This window comes from Cuculus canorus, chromosome 2 (genome assembly GCF_017976375.1).
Source record: "Cuculus canorus isolate bCucCan1 chromosome 2, bCucCan1.pri, whole genome shotgun sequence".
Lineage (NCBI taxonomy): Eukaryota > Metazoa > Chordata > Aves > Cuculiformes > Cuculidae > Cuculus > Cuculus canorus.
Genome location: NC_071402.1, coordinates 31,880,949 through 31,901,682, shown reverse-complemented (window position 1 = coordinate 31,901,682; position 20,734 = coordinate 31,880,949). Strand labels below are relative to the sequence as shown.

Below are 20,734 nucleotides of genomic sequence, written 5' to 3'. Positions count from 1 at the left end.
TAAGTAGAGGAGTCTGGGGAGGGTTATAAGGTGTACCACTGTAAATAAATAGGAAGTGTAAGCACGAAAATGACAGTAATAATAACAGTAATTCACTGCAAGGATTAAAATAATTTTCCGTTCAGTTATACTGAACAGAGTTACAGAGAATGTTCTTTATCTGGGAATTTTCAGGTCTGACGGTAAAATTGGATGTGATAGTGGAGACAGCCCATCCTCAGTTAATGGAGGAAGTTCAAAAAGCAGCGAAGGGAATTCATCTGCACAGTTATCGAAGTTCTGCCATGAATGTGGAACAAGGTATCCAGTGGAATGGGCAAAGTTTTGCTGTGAGTGTGGAATTCGAAGAATGGTTGTGTGAACACATTCTCAAAAGCAAAACTAAAATGGGAAATCAGAAGCATCTGCTGTGTGCTGCTGCATGGAAAACCAGAGTACTCCTCCCAGTTAGACTTCATGCTGCAAACATATTGAAACATCATACTGTAATTTTCTGAGTGCAATCTTCTGGTTACATGGTTATTTATAAACAAATATATATACTGTATATAAAAATAGCAGGTACCTAAAACTGTGCCATTCATGGAAATACTCTTTAATCTCTGTTGGAAATATTTAAAATTAAGGTAAAAACCTGTTAAGTAACTTAGGTTGTGGAAGTTCAATGTTATATTTCTTGTAAATTCTAATAGGTAAAGGATTATTTAAATCACTTAGATTGGATAATACTTACCCATAGGAAACTAGACAAGAACTTGGGCTTCAAAAGTTTCTCTGTAGAGGATTTTCTTTCATATATGACAGTAACTTAAGTGCTATATTCTAAGTGAAAACAACATGAGCAAGCCCTTATAAATTCATAGTTAAAAGTGCAAAAAGTCCGGATCCCTTTAACTCTTATATCCAAATTGGACTTTCCAGTTACTTCCTAGGATTTTTTTAAAGAATCAACATGGAAAAGCTACCTGAGAATTCCGTTCATGTGTAAGAAAAGCAAGAGTTTTGTTTGTGGCTTTACATGTTCTGTTTTCCAATAAGAACTTGTTAATATTTTTATGTATTTATAAGGACATAATTTTACTAAGTTCTTTTTGTTCAGAAATACTTGTCTTTCTCCTCCTGTGCTCCACCATTACTAGCATATCTAAAAGGTTTCCAAAGATCCCGCTCCTATTTTTCTCCTTCAGGAAACGAGGGAAGAGACAAAGTCTACTGTCAAACTCTTATTTTGAAAACAGCCTTCTTGATGTATTCAATACAAAAAAAGACCTCCATAAAAATGTATGTTATTAGAACTGTAGAACTTGATGTAAGTTGTGACTATTTTTATTCTTTCACCTGTGCAAATAGCACAGCTCACATAGGAGTGCATAACAGAGTAACTGTGCTCCATATGTTTGTGTGTCAATACCTTATGTGGCTTTTTTTATACAGTCTTGTGTATTCTTGGGCTCTGAACAGCAGCCTCTTGAAGCTCATAACGTACTTCATATTAATTCATTGAGGAGAATGGTCAGGCCCTGAAGTTTTTGAGTTGTTGTTTTTTTATAAATTGCAGAGGATATTAAAACCATTCACAAGCCAAATCTCTTAACTTGTATGCAAATGTAGTAATTAGTTTTGTGACATTTTGCTTTGAAGTGCTGGCACCATCTTAGTTTTGCGTGAAAGAACAATCTGAAAGAACTTCGTTGTGCCTTTCCCACAATAAATACACTCTTTTTGTAAGAAATGGTTACTTTCAGCTCGCAAAAATCATTAGTATTAACTTATATAATTTCTTTGTAGCTTATGCAAAATATAATGTAGGATTCCATGATAGTATTAGGATCACTGTTTGCATTTTCAAAACTTGATTACTGCTTGTGGGGACAATTATGAAGAAGGCATGGTTGAAGAAAAGCATTTCCAAAGTAGTACCAGTCTTGGAGGATGAGAGACTTAAGAGACTTGATGTTGTAGGCCACAAGCTATTGATATTTTAGAATTAGTTCAGTGATGTGGATTTGTTTTACACTTTCAATACAAATTAATTTTAGAAATGATCGTTCAGTGTAATCTTGTTTTATTATAATTCACATAAACTGGCTACTGAGCGTGGTAAGATGGATCACTGGTAATGATAGAACTGACAATCCTAGCCAAATTATGTTCTAGGTAGTTTAGTTTCTAGGATCCATATTTTGGCACATTCTTATCTGTACGTGGAAAAATTGAAATCCTGCATCCTTTGCATAGATAAGCCTGCTTGAGAAAATTTGTCCTGGATTTGGGCCATGGAGATCTGGAGACTGAATTATTGCAAGCTGACTATTCATCGGCAAAGATACAAGTCCAGAATAGATTTCATCAGTTAGTGAATCTACTGAGGAATCAATTCCTTTCTCTGACTTGATGGATTTCCAGTTCTTGTTTCTGCTGGAAAAGTGCGTTTTACCATTTATTGACAATGCTTTCTCTGAAAGGGAGGTTCAGTAAGGAAATAAATGTCTTTCAGGTTTTCCAGGATTGCTGTAGCTGTAGAAGAAACACATTGACTGTTTCCCCTTTGCCTTGTAGGTGGCAGATTTCCTAGTTTTAATACAGCTTTTAGTAAATTATTCAAGTGACATCATTTACTTTGTTTATACTTATATGCTTTATAGCATGGACTAGATAAGGGATTAAGCTAACTGAAGGAGGAATTTAAAAGGATTTACTGAACTTTTAATTTAGCCTTACAAGAAGGTGTGTTGAAATATAAATGACTGATAGTAACATTGGATAGTGTCTATGTGTTTGAATCCGTGATAAAGATAAGCAGACAATGAAAATGTGCAGTTAAATGCTGTATATTAAGACTATCAGAGGCCTACTATATTCCACTTTATCAACTGATTTTGTTACTGATGAAAAATATTTCTAAAATCTTTGATGCTACAGAGCATAGACTGATTACACAGGTTATAAGCACAGTTCACTGTCATTCCAGCTTAATGGAATCTTTGTTAGGAAGTAGTAGATTTCTTTTCATAATGACCCTGCAGAACTGAATATTGGAAATAAATTTGTTATATTTAAATTAAAAATAGACTGCTAAGGGAGGTGGACTACGGACTTAGAATTTTTAAGTGCATTAGATGTGTTAGGAAGCTCCTGAACTAAATTTATTAACAACAAAGGTACAAACCCTCTCGCCCTAATCTTCCCACTTGCATTTATGCCTTGGTTTTCATTGGAAGAAAAAAACATAGATACATATATTGAAAGGGGAATGTTTCAGGATGTCTCAAAAATCAAAATATTGATAGTTGTGAAGATAAAACCCATAGATGAACTATGCACCGATGAGTCTAAACTTAGCTAGTGGCATCTCCTAGATGGCTTGTTGACAGATACTTAACTTAAAAGCGTAAATTCCTTAAGAGTTGATGTGTAAAATTAGGATGATATGATTACTTCATTTAGCATCTGTCTTTCCAGTTCTGTGTGTGTATATACATATATATGGTTTGCATGTGAGCACACATGTATTTTATGAGAACTCGTAAGTTATACAAATGTAAAAAGCTGTTTTGTTAAAGCAGAGTTGATACAAAACAGGACTGAATGCTACTGGAGGGTTATGAAGGCTCAAACAGTAGACTAATGTAGTTACTGTCTATTCAAAGTGAAATTTATTGATGTGATTATTTCAATGACTTCTGTACCAATGCCTGACCCTGTGACAGACTTCCTTTACTGTCTACCACTGTATCTTCCTAATGTGCTTACTAAGGCTCTTCCATTCAATTAAAAAGAAAAGGGTAAAATAATATCTAAAGAAATAAGTAGAAGGCTGGTTTGGAGGTCTGGCCTGAGGGTGTTTGCATTCCCATTCTGCTTTTGTGAATATCCGTTATTCAACTGGGATCTCTATATATGCGACAGCTTAAGGACACGGTTATGTGGAAATTTAAACCCTTAATCTTAGACACTGCTCCCAAGAAGCGGGCACGAGGAGGTACTTTACCACCATTTAAGCTTGTACTATGAATTGAACGTATAGGCAGAAGTTTTTTAATTTGCCAAAGAGACTGGAAGAGCCATTAAACTCTCCTCAATGGATTTGAAAAGCTGAGCCAGAAGGGCTTCATGGTAAGGGAGGTGGTGGTGCCTGTGGAGCTCTCCATGGTGCTCTGGGTACCAAACCTGTCCCTGCAGTGCTGCAGGCAGCAGCTGTTCAAGCCTTTCCATGCCCGCTGGAGGGAGCGAGGTTCACAGGCTAATACTCACTCAAAAATGTATTGCAAAACCTAACCCAGCCTTCAAGCATCATGGAAGTTCCCTGTCATCTGAGAAAGACTGGCTCCTAATTCAGTCTTGCAACTGAGAGGTAGTGCCTGAAGTACAGTCTGCAAAGAGAACAGTTTCATGATGCACACTTACCTAATCAGTGGAAGGAGGTATGACTGCAGTAGTCTACGTGCTAGTAAACAAGGCATGTTGTAGTGCACACTGATGTAGACTATATAATTGCTCTGAGTATAAATTGAAATTGTATTGTCTCTGTATTGCAATGTTCTCAAAAAGCACTAATTTCCATCACACAGACTTTGCTTGTGTGCAAAGAACAAACTTGTTAAAAAGTTTTGGTTTTTTTAATCTTGGCTGACAAATTTATGTTTTGTAAGAGCACCTTTTGCAACTTTAATTCTTTTCAGTTTGACAAAGCTATGAATAATTATATGAGTTTTATGTTAGGGTAGAATTTTCATCTTTGGTGATTTTTTTTTTTTAGTGGCTGGTGAAAATAGTTTATTGCCTTTCAAGTACAGCTCAATTTCAACTTGGCATGGTTTGTTGCTGGTTTGTTTGGTTTTGGGGTTTTTCTTTCCCCACTTGATGAGTAAGGTTTGAGCTACCCAATTGTGTTGTTGGAAGAAATGTTAAGGTGAAAGATTGTCTAGCTGTATTCAACAGTTACTTGGTTGACATTTTCTTTCTAGTATTCACATTATAAGAGATTACTCTTGTATACTAGTTCAGTGTTGGTTGTTTGGTTTTTTTGGGTTTTGTAGTGTCATTCCAGAATACACATTTCTGGAAGATCGTAATTAGTCCCATTCCATTTCATGTTGCCAGAAAACAGCTTATTTAGATTTTCTCTTAACTACTGTTTCACTATACAAAAATAACAGGGAAATCATATTTCTCCAATGTGAACATTAGCTTTCACGTCAGCAAATCAAATATTCAGTTTAATACACCTGAAGACTGAACTTAAGTTCTAAATAATTGTGCATGGTTTACCATAGTACTATATTTATATTTGGATTTCTGGCAGAAGCGTGAATGGATTTGGGTCTGATCTATAAAGTGCTGAGTATTATACAACTGTTACAATGCCTACTTTATATGATTGCTCTAACTCTTCGTGTTCATCCTCCATATGATGCTTAGTATGTATCTTCATAAGTTTATTTATTGATGTTCCATGTTTTTACATGAAGTGTTAGTTTGTGTGTTTGAGGCAATTAATTTCATCAGCGTTGCATTTATTATGTTTGCCTTGCCCCTCGGTACATTGAATATTTGTGTTTGTGACCCTCCTGTGGTTTATTGCCTAATTTCTGGGTTTGTTTGCATCTTATTTGGTATATTATGTTTATTTTAAAGTGTCAGTTCTGTTTTAATTACTAAATGTAAATCACCACCTAATGCTAATTTGCCACTTGTTAACAATAAAGCAGATATGCCAATAAAGCTTTCATGCACACATTTTTGTAGCCAAATGTGAAATTGTCTTAAATAAAATAGCATAGGGATACGTAACATCATTTCAGCCTTACGAATATTGTGATGTCTTTGGTCTCAAGTACACTAGACCTGATGTGAGGACCATCCACTGTCCTTTGTAGTGGCTGGGAGAGAACTACTTAGTTATTTGTTTCAAAGGATATGTGTTTTTAATTCAGTTACAGGTTGAGATTTGAATTCCTTAGTCACCTTGAAAAATACTGTGCCAGATATTTAAGTGTGATCCACTTACATAAATTTAGTTCTGTATCTTCTCTTTTTTCAAATTATATGAAGAGTTTAGTTTATATAGAGCCTATCACTGTGATACCAATAGTAAACAATTCTTTTTTTTTCTTTTTTTAATAAGGCTGTAAGTTGTAATATATAACCTAAGCTTGATCTGGGTTTGTTCTCCTTCATGAGGTTAGAGCACGGGATGAAATGATTAAGCAGGAAAAAACCAGAAGTTACATTTTTTCTGTGAAGTTTATTCACTCATGTGAGCCGAAATTGTAGTAAGAGTTTGGGTTCCTGATTTTTTTGGACTAAATATGGATGAGTAGAGACCGATTTCTCTCTTCTTTCCTCATTTTAGGGGAAAGTTTCTTCTGTGGGGCTCTTTTGTTTACTTCACCACACCCTTTTCAGAGAAAACATTTTCCCTTCCTTCTGGATGATATTCATTTATGTGCCAAGAGTCATCAGAATCTTGTCATCACCAAAATTACGTTATATTCCTTATGCTGGCTTCCTCTTTATTCTAGTTCACCATGAACCATTCCAATTGGATGGCAAGATTAAAAAAAAACCAACAAAAACCTACAAATCTGCTGAATGTAAACGTATCATAAAGCAATTATCTGTTTTGCATAGCACAAAGCTGAAGAGATAGAACTGGAAGGAAACACATAACCAGCCACGAGAGGGCTAAAGAGCTACTGCTGTAAATACCTGTTTGATGGTGTAAAGTGAGATTTGAACATTCTCTTCCAGTGGCCTTCTTTGATCTGGCTTCCTAAATGCCAGAAATTCTTCCTTCTCACTATAAACCAGAGCCCTAACTTATTTTTGCTGCACCATTCTCTTGCTCACAGGTATTACTTGCCACTTTCTGCTTTCTCATAATCCTGTGCAACAACAGTGCTAAAATTCTTTTTAATTTAAATATTGTTTTGCCCTTCCCATAAATTCTGTGTATTTCTGAGTCATGTTTTTTACCTACTTATTCTTTGCTGTGGCCAAATAAATAAATAAATAAAAGTGGTAGGGAAGCAGGCATGGTAGTAATGCCCTGTGAGGTTTTCTTCCCTTCACCCATTCTTGCAGAGCAGTTTATTATCACATTTGTAATCTCGACAGAGACTGGAGAAGGTTGTCAAATGGAAGGAATAAGCAGCACAAGTTACTGCATTTAGCAGTTAGTCTTTCTGTGTAAGTAGTGACTCAGGAAATCTGGCAATAAGAATTAGGAAAGCCTCACAGTTTCATAATCGCTCAACTTAACTTTCTGCTCTGGATTTAACTTTGGTCTTTCCCCAAGGATAGGTCTAAAACTGCTTGATTTGCCTCAAGATTTAAGTTATGGGCAGCTGCTTAAGTCATTCAAGCTGACTGAACTTCCAGTTTCGTGGTAGCTAATATTGCACCTGAATGTTTTTGTTTTAATTCCCACTAACCTTTCCTTGCCAAGTAGTTATTTGGAATGAAATCTTGGCATTGCATTCAGCTGTTCTGACTTTCCAAGGAAAAGCAATTGTTATTCAGTCTCGGAGACACATTTAATCCTGAAATCTCCTGGGACTTTTTTCAGTAGAAGGGATTTCCAGAGACGTCCTTATGATAGTGGTTACATTCTCCTATCTGTAGTATGTTATTGGGAACTCTGTTTCCCTTTCCTATTACTTAAGAGTTGTAAGTTGGTTTTGTTTGGTTTCGTCCTTGTTTTGTTTTTTTCCCACTGTTGAGAGTTAAAGTTGCAATCTTTTCATCAAGAGCTAAAGAGTGAAATAAGTGGAAGTCTAAATCACAGTTTTACAAAGATAATACTTCTGCCTCGAGAATTTTTTTCACCATAAATGAGGAGGCATTAACAGTATGCTTGCTTTGCTCTTCACCTCTTCCCTTACCATTTGCGGTAGGGCATACTGGGTTTTGTGGATTCAATACAGCAGATCTTACAAAGGTCAAAGGAGATCCATACAGTTTTTTGGAATGTATCCCCTCATTGTTTCAGGTCTTTGTTCTGAATACCAAAAAGTTTTCAAAGTAGATCCACAGAAGTTTTCCTTTAGCACAGATAAAACAATGTATGTTACCTCACTCTGAATCAGGAAACAACAGACTGACTTAAGATTTCCCACAACATTTAGTCCAAGGCAGATACCAGGTATTGAAGTGTCTACCTAGTGTAACCTGGCCAGGTTACAAGCAACTAAAAAATAGGTAATTTATCACATGAAGTCCCAAGCAGCTGGAGGTTACATTACTGGCTGTGCTTTCAATGACTAGCCGTGAAACAAAGCTAAAAAAGGAGTACGGACACCCAATATGTCATCCACTCAATTCCATAGAAGACAAATATTTTATTACTGAAGAAGTTATAATATCAAAGTAAGGCACTTCAGAAGAGTTATAAACAACTATAAAAATACTTCTATTTATCCAAAATTAAATATGAACACTTTATTAGTTAAATGCCTATATATTATTCTCTGAAAATATTCACACACTTTAAGTCATGTTTGTCTAACATTATAAAAAATAACTGCATGTAAGGAATCACAATCTGAAGGTAAGAAATTCTAGCTCCTCCTGAACATAACTCTAGGATAGTTAAACACATAGGCTAGTGCCATTTCCAGTCAGGTGAACAAACTTACATTCAGGCACTTCCTTTTTTGCCCTCTATAGGTCTTGCTGTCTTACCGGTACTTCAGCCAGTGGAGGTGTGACACTTCTCTCAAAAATCAGCACCCTTCTATGTTTTTAGAAAAAGATAAGCTTTTCCCTGTTTTTCCAAAACTAAAACAGTTTGCAGACCTATTAGATACCCTTACTGAAAACATTATTGCTTCAGCAGAACAGACCCAAGGTCAGCTGCTTGGTTGGTACATTGCTCCTTTTCGTCCTTGATGTGTTTTATAAACATATAAGGAAAGCAGCTACTTTTCCATAGTGCTTTCTTCACCTGCAGCTTCTATGATAGTTTTATATACTGCAGGAGATACGTAAGTAGATTGCTTTCATATTATAAACTTACTTGAAAGATCAGAAAATTCAAAGTAGCTTCCAGAGCAAAAAGGTGCAACACAGCCTTCTGCAGAGTTCTTTGTTTCGAACACTGGTCTTCCTTTTCCACTTCTTGGAATTCAACAGCTTGGTCTGACCATTTCTGTTCATTCCATCTCCAGGAACAAGATACCGTAGCTTTCCATCAGAATTCTGGCATAAAGTGTTCATGTAAGCGAGCAGAGTTACTCAAAGAATGCATATAAAATGCAAAGACACTATGTAATGCCACTTTGAAAGAAAAGAGCAGGATTCACCTAGAATCACCTGGAAATTATTTTTTCAAATTTATTCCAGCAGGATCGAAGGCTAGATATATTTTCTTTCAGTTCACAAAATTCTTGGTTACATTTCCTTTTGGACTGTTCACCTGTTTCTGTATCTTCTTTATTAGGAATATTTACCTGCGTGCAAACCTGAAAAAGAATAGTTTGTATTGTTAATTGAGAAGTGATTATTCTTCTCATATAGATGTCTTTTCAAACAAACTGATTCCATTACATCTCAATAAATAATGGAGGTACCTTACATAGTAATTAAACATCACAAAACATGCTGTGGCAGTACACAGCCTGTATCACTCCAATGTTCTCACTCTGAGCATACCCTGCTGCTGCTCCTGCCCACTGGACTGGGAGAATGTGGCTTTAACACACAGCAAATATGGACGGCTGAAACCAATGCGTGCAGCTGAGAAGATATGACTATCTATATGTATAGTACCTTGAGGCAGGTGGAACAAGACAGACTTGTTCTCAGGGGTTAGTGCTGTGGCCTAGTGTTCAGGACCTCACCTAGAGACAACACCACCATGATTGTTGTCCATATTGTCCATATTATGTCTAAATGAATGACTGTTCATGATTTTCACTAAATACTTTAATAAGTCTTTAAATTAAATCAGGCATCCATGGAGTCAGGCAGGAGTTTCAAGGGTGACACTTTGACTGGGATACCTTTTACAGTAAGGCAAATGTTGGGTTCATCATCAGTGGCTAAGAAAAATAGAGACACCAACATTACTTTGAAGATCTGGTCCTAGATTGTAATAGTTTCTCCATCTCAAGAAGAAACAGAATGTGTTAAATGCAGCCTTCAACTCAACTATTTAAGCCAATCATAAAGAATTACAGCAGAGGCTTTTTGATCAGTCAATATATTTGTGTTCAATAGGTAATAGAAGACACGCTTAACGCTCTTCCTTTGCTATGGTAGTCTATAAATCATAGTGCTAGATTTGTGTAAGACATCAAAGCGCAGATTCAGCTAATGACTAAAAAACCAAACAGTTTCATACCTAATTGTTAAGTTTGAGATGTGGTTAAAATAAAGATCAAAGGGATTGTAGAAAGAAGAGAAACTCTCACTAAAACAAACAAAATTAAACATTTATCTTAGGGTAGAAACCCAATGAGAATTAACAACTATGATTTTATACATTAGAGATGTTAATGGCTGCCTTCACGCAAGTGTGGTCTTTGTCTTTCACTGAAGAACTTGCCCAGATGCTTCAGTACTGAACCAGAACTTGTATCTTCACTATAGACTTCCAGATCATTTTCTTACTTAGGCTTTGCTCTGGGCTTAATGTCTGTTACAAGACATATATACAGAGCAAAATTAATCATACGTATAAAGTGCATGATACTTGTACCTTTGAGAGACAGATATGACAGTCTGTATTGAAGAGCTCTAAGGAATAAGTCACATACATACTTCCCATAAAACCTGGACCATCACTACCACTCACCTTTTCTTTCTTATGTCTTTCACACTTGCATCGTAGAACTTGTAACGTTCCACATGAGACTAATGCTGCTTTCCATCTGAAGTCTTTGCTGATTTTTTGCCTATGAAAGAATCTGAGCATATTGCATGCCATACTCTGTAGTGATTCTATTTCCTGTAAAGAGAGAAAGAAAAATATGTCCTGAAAAGTCTGTGCACTATTGATTCTTTATAATGTTGGTTTGTCTTTAAAAAAAAGAAAAGTTCCATCAGTTACAATTAGTTTCTTTTGCTTTCATAGTGCCCATGTTTTCCAACAAAACAGATGATTAATCTGATCTACCTTTCATCATTCAAAATAGCTAAAGTATCAATTTGTAGTAGAAATCCTAATAGCATAAGGAGAACTCATAGCCATAATAAAATCAGCTTGATGCACTTAGGAAAACAGTGAATGGGTTTTGGAGTCAGTCCTTTTATCATGTCATGATAAAACCCGCAGCAGCAGCTGAGAATTGTGCTTTCTGTCATTTGCTTAATATTTTAATTTTTAAAATATCAATTTATTTGACAAATGGAGTGATTCCAAATTCAGAAAAAAAAAAGAACAACCTTGAATATCATGATTTGACTATTAAAAGGGAATATTACTCTCTATCACAATATGTTATTCAAGGACTGGACTGTAAAAAGAACTCATTTGAGTTTGTATTCTCTAAAGTACATTCTGAGAAGTTAAATTTTACCTGAGTATCATTGCAGAAAAACATTTTGCTATTTTCATGGTTTTTATTCTTGCAGCACCTGTCACGATACTCTGCAGACATATTTACCTGTAAAATATACATGTTTAAACATGAAAGTACTTTTAATCAAGTAAGCCAAGCTTCTCACTAATAGCTGGCATTGTCAACACTAAATTTTTCTGTAGCATCTGCTCAGCTGTAACGTTGGACACTTCTGAGCTTTTCCTTGGCAAGCAGGCAAAGAAAACCCCAATCCAGTTACTATTTCTGAAAGTATTCACAGAATCACATAGTATCACAGAATGACTGAGGTTGGAAGAGGCCTCTGGAAGTTATCTGGTCCAACCCCTTGCTCAAGTACAGCCACCCAGAGCAGGTTGTCCAGGACTACATCCAGACAGCTCTTGAGTACGTCAAAGGATGGAGACTCCACAACCTCCCTGGACAGCCTGGGCCAGTGCTCAGTCACCCTCACAGTGAAAAAGTATTTCTGGATGTTCAGAAGGAACCTCCTGTGTTTAATGTGTGCCCACTGCCCCTTCCCCTGTCACTGGGCACCACTGAAAAGAGCCTGGCTTCGTCCACTTTGCACCTTCCCTTCAGGTATTTATATACATTGATAAGATCCCGCTGATCCTTCTCTTCTCCAAGCTGAACAGACCCAGCTCTCTCAGCCTTTCTTTATTGGACAGATGCTCTCCAGTATCGCCATATTTCCCTTGTACTGGGGAGACCAGAACTGGACACAAATCTATTAATTTTAAACTTTCATATTCTATTTAATTACTTGGTTCTTCTGCATTTTAAGCAATACAGGAGGAATATTTAAATCTCACAGGCACCAAATACAGTCTTTGTCAATGTTGGTCTTAATAAATGACTCGGGCAACTAAACAGATTGTAGTAGTCCCTTTTCATATGCACTAAGAGAAGATGTCCTAAGCAATGTCACTTGCTCCCTTTGCTTGACCATAGTGTTTTATCAATACTTTATTGTATGGGGTTTTTTCTTCCACTTTCACACTTGTCATCAAGATGACAACTGAACACAACTCAACAAAATTCCTTTGCTTTCCTTTTAAGCCTGTATCCAGATAACCTAATAAAACCAGAAATGTTTTTAAAAAGGCAGCTCATAACAATATTGTGTTAGATCTTGCTTATGTGTGTGTATGAACACAACAGAGATCTAAATTCTTAAACTATTTCCGCAGATTTTTGTGTAAGATCGTCTGTATTTCAGGCAACTTCATCCATGAAGTGTTTTCAAAATCAAGAGTTTAGGAAGTCAACTATTAAGTGACAAAAACAAATAAATAAATAAACAAACAAATTTGGAAGATAATGTACATCTCTGCTTGTATCATACCACAATAGAATGAAGTTTCGTTGCAGTTACACAGCACCAAGATTTAAAATTAAATAAATAATAATCACCTTAAGACCTATACATCTGTGGCTTCACTTGCTAATTGCTAATGGCTTTACCCATTCTCACTGATTTCCTCAGATCATCTTTAGTGTAACGTACAGTAACCATTTCCGAAGGCAGCTTATTTGCTGTGATAAAGCAACCTGGCCTTAGAAGAAGCATTAGTGAAAATCAAATTAACTGATGGACGTCTAATACATAACCCACTAGTCATCTCCATAACTGCCTCCAATCATCAGGATGAGGGCAGAAATTTATTGACTTTGGCCCTGCAATTGCAGGGATGTGTCTAGTGAGCAGTTGCTCTCACCCAAATAGTAATGTCCATAATATTTCCTGTTAAATGATTTTACATGGAAAACAAATTAATCTCTCTTAAACTGGGAAAAATGAAGACAGGAAAATGAAGAAACTTGCACAGTAGCTGCTTGTGCATGCCTATTCCAGGAAGTAAAAGCTTCAGAGTTCGGTACATTTCCATTATTTTTCATAAGCATTAAATCATTAAGGATTGATTGATTGATTGATTGATTTGGATAACAGCTTTAGTTCCCATACAGTCTCCTAAAAAACTTTATAATAATTAAATATACCTGGAAGAATGGCATTGATCCGTTCAAATTCTTGATGGCACACTGGGGCACCGAGTGCATCAAGCTTTGTCCTGCAGGTGGGCAGTGGCAAGGCATTGTCACCTCCAGCCTGGGACACCCAGGCTGTTTTTCCTGTCATATTCTTTTTTTCCTCTTATAGGTCAGCTATCTTGTAACTGCTAACCAAGAAGGTTTAGTTTTGTTCTCTAGGAAACACTAGGATTTGTTAGAAATAAGATGACAACTAAACGGGCTACTTATCTGTTCTAATAGGACCATGAATACTTCCCCCAACTTCAGTGCCTTGTTCAGGATAAGGTCATTTATCTATGGAGAAGTGGCTTTCACTTTTCTTCATAATCTCAACAAACACAACATGATCAAGGATGGTGGTAAGTGCTAAGAAATACAATGGCTCCTGATTTCACCTTTGGAAAAGCACTGTATATCACTTGAATTTCATGCAAGGATATCTTGATTTAAGACTGCAACAGGATGGTGAGTTCTTGTTTAGTGACAAACCGTCAGAAAAATCCTGGTTTCATAGGAATGTCTCTGCTAATCCAACTGTGGAATGTGCTTTTTCCCGTGAAATTGTTCTTCACAGATGAATTTAATTGTTAATAATTCATGATGAAGAGTTGGAAGGCAGGTTTTGGGCATGGATTGGTAAATTGTTATGATACTATTCCACAAAATTGTAAAAAATCCAGCTGATAAAGCCATAATGGAGGAGATTTACAGCTGAGAAAGTTACGTTTTTCTCTGCTTCCATCTAGGAAAGTTGATTCTTTGTTGGCTAAACAAGATACATTAATAGGTAAAATATATTAAAAACGTATTGTCGCATGAATTTTCTGCCAAGAAGCCTACAGCTAGTAGAACAAATTACAGATTGTATAATGCTTTCTTCTCTTGATAAGAAGATATGAACAGAAGTAGTCATGAAAAATTACTTCAGAAAAGAGTACTTTTTAATGTAGTATATTATACTATTTAGGGCAAAATGGTACATGTGTCTAACTACGTGGTGCACAGGCACAAATACTTGTATCATGGTATCAAATAGGCAGCATCCACAGATTTCAGAGATTTTAAAGAGACTGAATTGTCGTACTCCCTCAAATAAAGCCACCATTCCAGGGAAATGTGTCATTGCAAATTGGTCTTTTATTGTATGTTAACATCAGAGCTTTTTATTATTATTTGCTATCATCCAAAAATAATCAACATTTTTTGAAAGCCCAAGAGCTATTACCTACCAGCTCATCAATGTCGTGGCTTAGTATATTCTCATACTTCACACGGATTTCAGTTGTTCTATTTCCCATTGTACAATTGGACGAACTCACTGGAGACAGAACAAGAAGCAGTGGCAGAGTCCGAAAGATAGATCTAAAAAAGGCTGGATTACAACAAGAATGGTTAGGTATATATTAAATTTCAGAGTGTATGCTGTATTAACAAATACATTTTGTAGTTTCTTAAAATAGTTTCAAAGGGATATTTGTACAACCAAATTATTTGTATCTTGAGGGAAGGATTCAGCTCCCCATTAAAACACTATTTGGGTGTCTAAAATCCCTCATACTCGAGGATGATTTGCCAGCATGGTGAAGAGCCTGCAGCTATTGAGGTGACCAGCTACTTGGTGTCTACTTGGGCTGAATCCATCTCCAGGCTTCACTACAAGCATTGTCTCTCCATTGACCACAATTGGACCATAATCACCTAGTACACATGTAGACAAGTGTCTTAGTCAAATAGGTGTAGACATTCAAGTGTCTTAATCTGCAGTTGAATCCCATTCCAACTGTCCATTTTTATATGATAAATTCTACAAATGACGCATCTTCACATCAAAGGTGTGTTAACATACATTTGCAGGCTGACCAAATATAAAAATCCACACTACTGTCCAAAAGATGAGATAACGTGGCAACACACCCTTGTCTGCAAGATTTTAGCTATCTTTTGAAGCAAATCTCACTGCCCCTCACTTTGTTTCTCCCTTCAGTGGATCATCTTGTTTTGCTCAGACATCTGGTCTTCTGTCCTTGCATGACATCCAGGAAAATGCAAGTTCTGTGAGGATGGGCAGAAAGAAAAGACCTGGTGTGGTTTGAACTCAAGCAGAATGAGTTTTCTAACTTTCTGACTTTAGCTAACTCGTGGTTTTCAGAGAGTTTTCTCTCTAGAAGTGATAACACTGGGCACTGGTATGCAGAAAGGCCAATGCTTATACTTATTCCAAGTAACCAAGGCCATCCTTGAGCTGGTGAAAAAAAGCTGCACCTGCAGGGAGGGGCTGACAGGACAGGTGACTGCAAACTGACCAACAGAGTATTCCATCTCATATATGTCACACTCGGTATAAAAATGAGACAATACAAGGGTCTCACTCTCTTCTGCAATGGCCAACATCCAGTGAGGACCTCATCTGTCTGTTGCTCCTGATCCTCGATCTATGAGTTCCTGAATCCTTTTCCTGAGTCCATCTCCCTCTTAGCTACAGACCCATTCCGCCATGTCTACTCTACAGTATTTGTGGTGACATACAGTCACTAAGGGGTGGCAGTGCAATCGCCTACATTTGTTTTGTATTTTATTACCTTCTAACTACTTTCATCATCATATTATTTCATTAAAACTGCAGTTTTAGTTTTCAACCCACAAGTCTCCTTCCTCTCCTTTCCCTTTCTTCTTTCCTTTTCCCTGGGAGGAAGAAAGGGAATTGGGAGCCCAGCTGCTTGGTTTTAGCTGCCAAAATTGGCTGGGCAGATAAGATTCAATCTCTAAGTGGATACCTGACTTCCACAGAGACTTAACTTTGTAAATCTCTATGCTAACTGTATCTCTGCCAAGTGCATAAGCAGTTTCTAAGACTGAGACTGGATATTTTAAAAGAACTTTACAAATAAATGCAATAAGAAGTCAATTACAGGACATCATTTTTCCAATATACCATTGCAACTCTTGATTGCAGTGCAAAAAAGAGCTGAAATGCTTGTTTCCAAATTAAGTTATAAAAGCAGCTTGGATATGCTGCTTCAAAACCATGCTTCAAACAACACAAAGAACAGCCTTCTAAATTAAAATCAATCTAACAAACTCCACCACTTAAAACCTGGGTTTGTCCAGCACTAAGTGGAGATAAAGAGTGAAAACCACAAAGTCACTTATTTTTTTACTTTCTCTGTATTATACTGATTTTGAAACTTTTTAAAATGAGGAAATTACAGAATCAAAGCAGATAATTCTGCAAGAGATGTTGCACGCTGATGCAGTCCCTGAACTCATCGCGGGATGACAATGAAACCTATTCAGATATTCCCAAGCAAGCCCTCTGGAACCCATTAGACAAGAGTCATACAACATTCCAAGAACTTTAGACCGAAAACTGAAACGATTTTTCTTAAGAAACTTCAAAAGAAGCAGAATTTATAGCACTCTATAAGACCGAAACTGCAAAAGAAACAGAGTGTGAATTACGGGTAATAACCCATCCTTCCCGTAAACTCTCAGTAATTCCTAAGCCATATCCGGAAAACCCCCAAAAGTTTTCTGAGAAAAGCCAGGAAGAGTTGGCATTCCAGAATTGCCAAATGTAGAAGAGTCCCTCTTGGGTTTGTAATTAAAACCCCTGTGCACTCAGCCCGCAGTGGCCGGACTGCAGCTGGCAGTGCAGTACAAGGCTGTAGATTTCACGACTTGGTCTTCAAGCTCGGTAGTTGTTTTCCGCGTGTCTGATGCCTTGAAATACCAGCAGCAGGGGTGAGGGGTGAACTGAATTAAAAGCAAGCTTCTCCAGTTCTCCAAAGTGGGCTTGGAAGAGCAAAAATGTCGGTTAAGAAGAAACTGACCTTCGTTTGCTCATCGTGTTATAGTTGTTAGTCACAAATGAGTTAGTTACTCACTAAACAGTGACTGACAAATGAGAAAGGCATCAACAAGACTCGACTCTTGATCAATAATGATCTAAGTCATAGATATTTCGTGAGCTATAGATATATATACTATACTTAAATATATGCTTAAAATATATATACTATATATATACTTATATATACTTAAATACTCTAAAACGCGACAAAGCACACTGTGCCTGCACCCACCCTGCTTTTACCGCGCATTGCTCCTGGATATTCCCACCCCAGTAAATGATAATATCCACACTCCTCCTAAATAAGCACTCTGACGAGAAGGGAGAGGGTTTACGCCGGTCCCCCCGCAAACCCCTCGCACCTCCGCGGGCGGCACCCCCTGCTCACTGCCCCCGGTCTCTCTCCCATCCCGCAATCCCGGAGGAGAGCGTTCGGGAGCGGTTTTTTTGCCGTGCGAAGTTGCGGCGCGCCGAGATGGCCCCAGTTCCCGGCAGCGGGCGGGGTGGGAACCGGGAGCTTTTACTTTCATTCTAAGGAGAAAAGGGAAAAAAAAAAAAAAAAACAAACCACAAAGCAAAAACGAAACACCCAGAAAAAAAAAACAAACAAGGTTGGGAATTCCCCCGCCCGTCCCCGCGGGTTTAAAAGGGCAGCGTGCGGGCGGCGGGGCGGCAGGCGGCAGCGCGGCGAGGCAGGTGCGGGGCGGCGCGCTGCTTACCACGGGGCATGGTCCGCGGGGGGGGGCGGACGGGCGGCTCCGCTCACGGCCCGGCCATGGGGCGGCCGCGCCGCGCTCGTCCCGCGGGGCTCCGCGCGCGCTTTCGCTTCCTGCGGCCGCGGCGCTCAGCGCGGGGAGGCGGGACGGGGCATCGCGGAGCGGGGGGACCCCGCGGGGCGGTGATGGGCTGCGCTGCGGCCGTGCCGGGGTTACATAGAGCCCCGGCTACACGCCCAGAGCCGGCGAGGAGAGGATGGACCTTGGCAGCGCGCGTGGAAACAGCCGCTCATCCGCGGGGAGGATATCCTTAAAGAGAGAAAGAGAAAAAAAAAAAGCAAAACAAAACCCCACAGCCGCGTTACCGGAGCGGCTCTGGTGGAGGACAGAGAGGCTCGATTGCTGAGTGGCTCCGCGCTGCCCCGGCGCTCGCCCGGGACCGCCCAGAGCGCTGTATCCCGGGACCGGGCTGCGCGGCCAGCGCAAAGCGCCCTGCCCGCCGCCCTCCTCCCACCACGGCTCCTCTGGGCAGTGCCGGGGGGACTGGGAAAACACCGTGGACGGCTCAGGGAGGTGTTTTAGCGCCCGAGGAGCTCAGGGAGGTGTTTTAGCGCCCGAGGAGCTCAGGAAGGTGTTTTGGCGTCCGAGGAGCTCGAGTTCTAAAAGGCAGAGCGGTAGCCAAATGTGTTTTCCTAGGTGAATTCGGAATGCAGGTGCACGCGGAAGGCTTGGAATCAAATAGGGTATGAAATGCTTTTGTGGCATCCCCTTCCCATCTTCTGTCCAATGTACTTTTGAGGTCTACGTTGCTTTCCCTGCTCGGCTTGAGCACAGAGAGCTGCATTGCGTAACCCTCTCCCGACCCATCAGAGTGCATGTTTAGGAAGGATGTGGGTATTACCTTTTACTGCGGTGGGAATATCCAGGAGCAAATAGATCAAGTTGGCTCAGGTGTATACTGCTTAGGATGGTTTCCCTCTGTTCTCTCATACCAGAGTTGTACCCCTTCATTCATGTATGTGGAGGTACAGTGCAATGCTGAGTGTGCTCCCTACCACAGAGTTCTTCCTTGGATTTGGTATTCATTTCTCGTGAGTTTTTCTTTAGAGAAAATTTAATCAAACCCTTCAGAAGTACTCTGACAAGATTCAAAGAGTGAGGGTGTTTTCCAACCCTTCAGCTTTGAACAGGTTGACTTTTGTAATAATTTCACATCACTACCCTACTGTTTGCACAAGGAACAATGATTGATATCAACACAGGTCCATAAAATGAGCAAGCACCTGGCCTTGCTTGTTCCCTCAACGTGTGCCAGGCTGGATGTGATGTATGGCTCAGATCTTGAATTCAGACAAGTATTTTGCCTCACTAAAAGGTACATGATCTAGTTCTTAGATGTCTCTTAAGCTGTCGCTTTTTTTTTCTTTTTGTTTTCATTTATGGTCTTCTTTTCCCTCTTCTTCCAGATATTGTCTGTAAACATCTCACTGTGCACATTTGAATTTGTTGGTATGTGCAGGTCAGAGAACATCATATGACTCTTCTCTTTGGGGGCAATAGTACCTGGTGTAATGCAAGCAAATTTTTGACTAGCTGTTTCAAGGATCTGGCTTTTAGACACTGGCACTGGCGAAACTCATGTTTTGAAAAAGCTGTGCTATAAAGCTCTAGTCGTGCAGGACCATATCAACAAGATCAGCTTTCCTTCTAGGCAAGTAGTTCTTCCAGGCTGTTATGACAGTACATGTGCTCACAAAATGAAGGATTTTATGCAGATGCTAGTAAATTGTCAGAGTGTAAAATTTAAAGGAAAACTCCTTTGTCTGCTTTGGTTCTGTTGGTTTTCTGTCTGATACATCAGGAAGACTGGCAATTGCTTTAGTTTAAATTTTTAAGATTAGTGTGACGGGTAGAAGAAGTCTGCGCAGTAGCTTTACGCTTTAACTGGAACACCACTCTGAAAGGTGATGCTGGAGTGTTAACACAATATATTTCTTTGGTAGTGGCAGGGTCTTGTCTGCTGTCTATTTAAGAAGAGGGAGAGCCTGTCTTTTGAATGTATGTGGAACTTCTTATTTTGTCAAAGTGACAGATGGTGCGATCTGTACTTTGGTCCTAATCGTGTATTTCAGTCGCAGTGAGTTCCTCTTATGAGACCTAAGCCTGGGCTGTGGTGTGCATTTATGGTATAGATGTTATTTGATGTATTTGTGTGTGGAGGGTGCTTAACTATTCAAACTTTGACTGTAACTTCTATGTGCTTAAAAAAAATATTTTTAATCATTATATGCACTTTGTCTTCGTAATACTTTTAGTGATTTAGCAATGATTTTTTCTGAAAAGATTGCCTGCGTAAAGATCAAATGTGAATTCTTATAAGACTATGTGCAGCAGACCTAATTTCCTATTCTTTAAAGAAAGAACAGACACAAACCAGTTGAAATATTAGAAGAAAGAATTTAAGGCTGATTATGTGAATATCATCTTAATAGCCTGTTTTAATCAAGAACTCATGAAAGGAGTCTTAAAGGTATAAAAGTTTATACCGTCTGAGTCTTACCTAGTCTAAATAACTGATACCAGTTTGC

At 38.6% G+C, this 20,734-nt stretch overlaps 2 protein-coding genes and 1 long non-coding RNA gene across 7 annotated transcripts in view; 2 read left to right on the top strand and 1 right to left on the bottom strand.

Annotated features, from left to right (window-relative positions):
• ZC2HC1A (zinc finger C2HC-type containing 1A) overlaps positions 1 to 5,739 on the top strand; it is a 57,585-nt gene extending 51,846 nt beyond the window's left edge. For all 4 annotated transcript variants that reach the window (XM_054057821.1, XM_054057822.1, XM_054057824.1 and 1 more), the window contains one exon: positions 175 to 5,739. In XM_054057821.1, the coding sequence (XP_053913796.1) occupies positions 175 to 361 (187 nt within the window). In that variant the 3' untranslated portion in view covers positions 362 to 5,739. The remainder of the gene's footprint in view (positions 1 to 174) is intronic.
• A 501-nt stretch (positions 5,740 to 6,240) lies between these two features.
• IL7 (interleukin 7) lies at positions 6,241 to 18,433 on the bottom strand. 2 transcript variants are annotated; one of them, XM_054057825.1, is made up of 5 exons: positions 18,150 to 18,433; positions 14,810 to 14,952; positions 11,523 to 11,609; positions 10,799 to 10,951; positions 6,241 to 9,464 (listed from the first exon to the last, which is right to left on the bottom strand). In XM_054057825.1, the coding sequence occupies exons 1-5, from the start codon at positions 18,157 to 18,159 to the stop codon at positions 9,312 to 9,314; spliced, it is 546 nt and encodes a 181-aa protein (XP_053913800.1). In that variant the 5' UTR covers positions 18,160 to 18,433; the 3' UTR covers positions 6,241 to 9,311. The 2 variants fall into 2 exon arrangements, with proteins under 2 accessions (XP_053913800.1, XP_053913801.1); XM_054057826.1 differs by lacking the exon at positions 18,150 to 18,433 and adding an exon at positions 17,793 to 17,926.
• The window catches only part of LOC128851148 (uncharacterized), a 203,229-nt gene continuing 200,583 nt past the window's right edge, over positions 18,089 to 20,734 (top strand). The window contains exon 1 of the long non-coding RNA XR_008448416.1: positions 18,089 to 18,126. This is a non-coding gene — a long non-coding RNA (uncharacterized LOC128851148). The remainder of the gene's footprint in view (positions 18,127 to 20,734) is intronic.